This window comes from Mus caroli, chromosome 11 (assembly GCF_900094665.2).
Source record: "Mus caroli chromosome 11, CAROLI_EIJ_v1.1, whole genome shotgun sequence".
Classification (NCBI taxonomy): Eukaryota; Metazoa; Chordata; class Mammalia; order Rodentia; family Muridae; genus Mus; species Mus caroli.
In genome coordinates this window covers 95,884,779-95,887,978 of record NC_034580.1, presented here as the reverse complement: position 1 = coordinate 95,887,978, position 3,200 = coordinate 95,884,779, and the positions used below count along the sequence as shown (strand labels likewise).

Below are 3,200 nucleotides of genomic sequence, written 5' to 3'. Positions count from 1 at the left end.
AGAGACAGAGAGACAGAGAGAGAGAGACAGAGAGACAGAGAGACAGAGAGACAGAGAGATACACACACACCCCATTTGCTAGGACACATATGCAGGCAAACAGCATACAGGGCAGGCAGGAGTAGACCCCCACATAAAGGTGGGACTTAGAAGGATCTTCAAAAAAAATTGATATTGGAGTGGGTTTTGAATGACAAACAGGGATTGGGTGCGTGCGTGTGTGTGCGTGTGTGTGTGTGTGTGTGTGTCTCTGTCTGTCTCAGCACTGCTACACCATGACTTAAAAAACAGAACAAAACAAAACAAAACAAAAAAAAACTTTAGTTCTAGGAATTGAAAGTGGGTCCTCACTTTGCAAAGCAAGCACTTTACCAACTGAACTGTCCCCTAGCTCCCCACAAATAGGAGTCTCTATCTGACTGTGTAAGCCATTGGTTCCTGGAGGGAACTGTCTGTCATCTGTCCTGTAGTCCCTACAAAGTGAATGTCCGAAAGGAGTAGTATGACTTGAGTATCCTTATTTATTTAAGTCACAGTTGGTGAACATTTGGCAAAGTTCTAGGGTCAGGGTCAGGGGTAAAATGCTGAGAAAGAGAATCTCCTGTCAGCAGGAGATCACAGCCTAATAGGGAGGAGAGATGTGGGGAAGAGAAGGCACAGCAAAGGGAAGCAATGCTGTGGGAAAAGAGTAACACACATGGAAGAAGTGGCCCTCCATGGATGCTGGAAAGGAAAGGATGCGGGTTCTACAAGGAGCAGACATTTTACCTAAAGCACATGCACGGTGCCAGCAGAATGGACAGAAGGCAGCAGGGTTCCAACAGAGGTGGTGTGAGAGGATAATAAACTCATCCTGTATGTCTGTGGTGCAATGTTGCTGATTTTAGCATCCCAGGAATGCTCTCCATTCTAAGCATGCAGGGATCACTGGTTACACAACCTGAGGCTTGATCACCCAGGAGACTCAGTTCCTACAGGAGGATTAGAAACAGCCCTAGAAGAGTGGAAATCATGACTGCGTCCACTGTCATGGGAGAAAGAACACTGGCATTCAAACCACATGCTTCCTTCAGGGCATCTGTGTTACATTTTACCCCAGTGCTTCAAACCCTGCTTTAGAGCCAATGTGAAGATCTGAAAGGGCACAGGAAGGAATAATGTATCTCATGTTACAATCCGTCCCCTGCAGATTCTCTGTGGCAAGTCTGAGAATGGCAGGCTGGTGGTGCAGATCGACAATGCCAAGCTGGCTGCTGATGACTTCAGGACCAAGTAAGACCCCTGTAGTGACCAGAGCAGCCCAGTGGGAGGATGCATTGCAAAGTGATGGCTCTTTGTTCTGAGAATGTGCCAGGAAGCTTCCAAGTGCTATTTATTGTGACTTGGGTTAGAGTTAGATTAAAAGCCAGGGTCTCTTCATTGAGAGCGGAGGGGGTCTGTGTTTTAAGTTCAGCTTGAAGAAGTGTAAGAGACTTCCATTCTCTACCCTTTTGAACTCAACACTATAACTTTAAAAGTAAGTTTCATATTGGCCTTACTGTATAGATTAGTCATTATGAATGCATCCCAAAGGAGTATTAAGCCATAAAGAAAAACAGGAGGCAAAAGTCCTTTTTTTTTCAGTGAATTAATCAGTATTTTCAGGGATGATTGTGCTCATAATAATATTTTGATATTTTGTAGAGTTTATAATAGGATTTCACTCATATCGCTTCTTTATCTTCAGGGCAACAAAATGAAGTTTTACTTCTGTCTTCATTTTACAAACATGGTTCTGGGAGAGTAAGGAATCCATCACCAGTCATTTAATGGCAAGGCTGGATCTGAGGGACTTTGAATTTCATGATTCTGAGGGTTCTTGGAAAAAGAAGAGAGATAGGTTGTAGTAGAACTAGGAAGTGTAGCAATCCAAGAGGATGCTTCCTTGAGAGCAGCTTGTGAATGGATTCCTAGAACAGTCGTAGTGAATGGTGGATGGAACCACGCACAGTACCTTCTCTGTGGCTCTCAGAAGGAGATGGGCCACCCAACTTACTACAGTGATGTTTTTCTTTTACAACACTTAAAATGGACTGGCCTCAAAGTAGGATGAGTTTGACTGTGTTCTCCAGACAGAAACATTTCCTCTTTGATGCCTCTGACTTGACTATGTGTGCAGGTATGAGTCAGAGCTGTCCCTGAGGCAGCTGGTGGAGTCAGACCTCAATGGCCTGCGCAGGATCCTGGATGAACTGACCCTTTGCAAGTCTGATCTGGAGGCACAGGTGGAGTCCCTGAGGCAGGAGCTGCTGTGTCTCAAGCAAAACCATGAGGAGGTAAGAAAGTCCCACCCACCAACATCTCAATACTCAGGTCCTCACGACTCCTGAGCAGGGGAAGGGAAGCCTTGGTGGGTGAGATTAACACAACATTTTTGTTAGTTGCTCAAAGGAAAGCTGAGAGATGATTGAGCAATGAGGCCCAAGCTGATCTCTTTTCCAGGAAGAAGTGTGGCCCAAGTGCACATGAATTTTGTTATTTTCTGAGTAGTTGGGAAATCAGTGCTGAAGTGCGGAAAAGAGAATATTGTTGTCCTTTGTAAGTCTAGGCAAATGGATGGTGGAGGGTGTAGATAAATGGATGGGGAACACATGGGAAACTAGTTCTAATAGGCAGGTTATGGTGTTAGGGGACACAGAAAGAGCAGACACCATTAACCTGTGTTCCTTCATAGTCAAGTAGCAACAATGATAAATCACTTGTCACATTGAGCTTAGTATACAACAAATGCAAAGTCAGAGGGAAATGTTAGAATCTTGGATCTCAAGCAATATTAGCAATAACTTGCCCAAGAATCTCCATCCATAAATAAGGGGAGGACCTTGGGCAGAGTCACCAGATGTGACTTACATGAACTGGACTCAGGTTTTCTAACTTCAAGGCAATGCTTCTCTCTATCCCACTAAAATATTCCCTTGCCTCAAAATTGTGTTTATGACAAACTTGCCTCTTACAGACATTTACCCTTTTAAACTCTTGCATTCATCATTTAAAGAGTGAGCTCTGTGTGTTTCTCAAAGGCCGAAGGTCTCCTTAGTTCCGTGGTCCACTCTTTGCCTTTCCCCCCACCAGGAAGTCAACACCCTGCGCTGCCAGCTTGGAGACCGCCTCAACGTGGAGGTGGACGCTGCTCCCACCGTGGACCTGAACCGCGTGCTCAA

At 44.9% G+C, this 3,200-nt stretch overlaps 1 protein-coding gene across 1 annotated transcript in view; it reads left to right on the top strand.

Moving 5' to 3' along the window:
• The window catches only part of LOC110304562 (keratin, type I cuticular Ha3-II-like), a 5,782-nt gene that overhangs the window by 997 nt on the left and 1,585 nt on the right, over window positions 1–3,200 (top strand). The window contains exons 2-4 of the mRNA XM_021175960.1: window positions 1,190–1,272; window positions 2,159–2,315; window positions 3,112–3,192. Coding sequence (XP_021031619.1) covers window positions 1,190–1,272; window positions 2,159–2,315; window positions 3,112–3,192 — 321 coding nt within the window. The remainder of the gene's footprint in view (window positions 1–1,189; window positions 1,273–2,158; window positions 2,316–3,111; window positions 3,193–3,200) is intronic.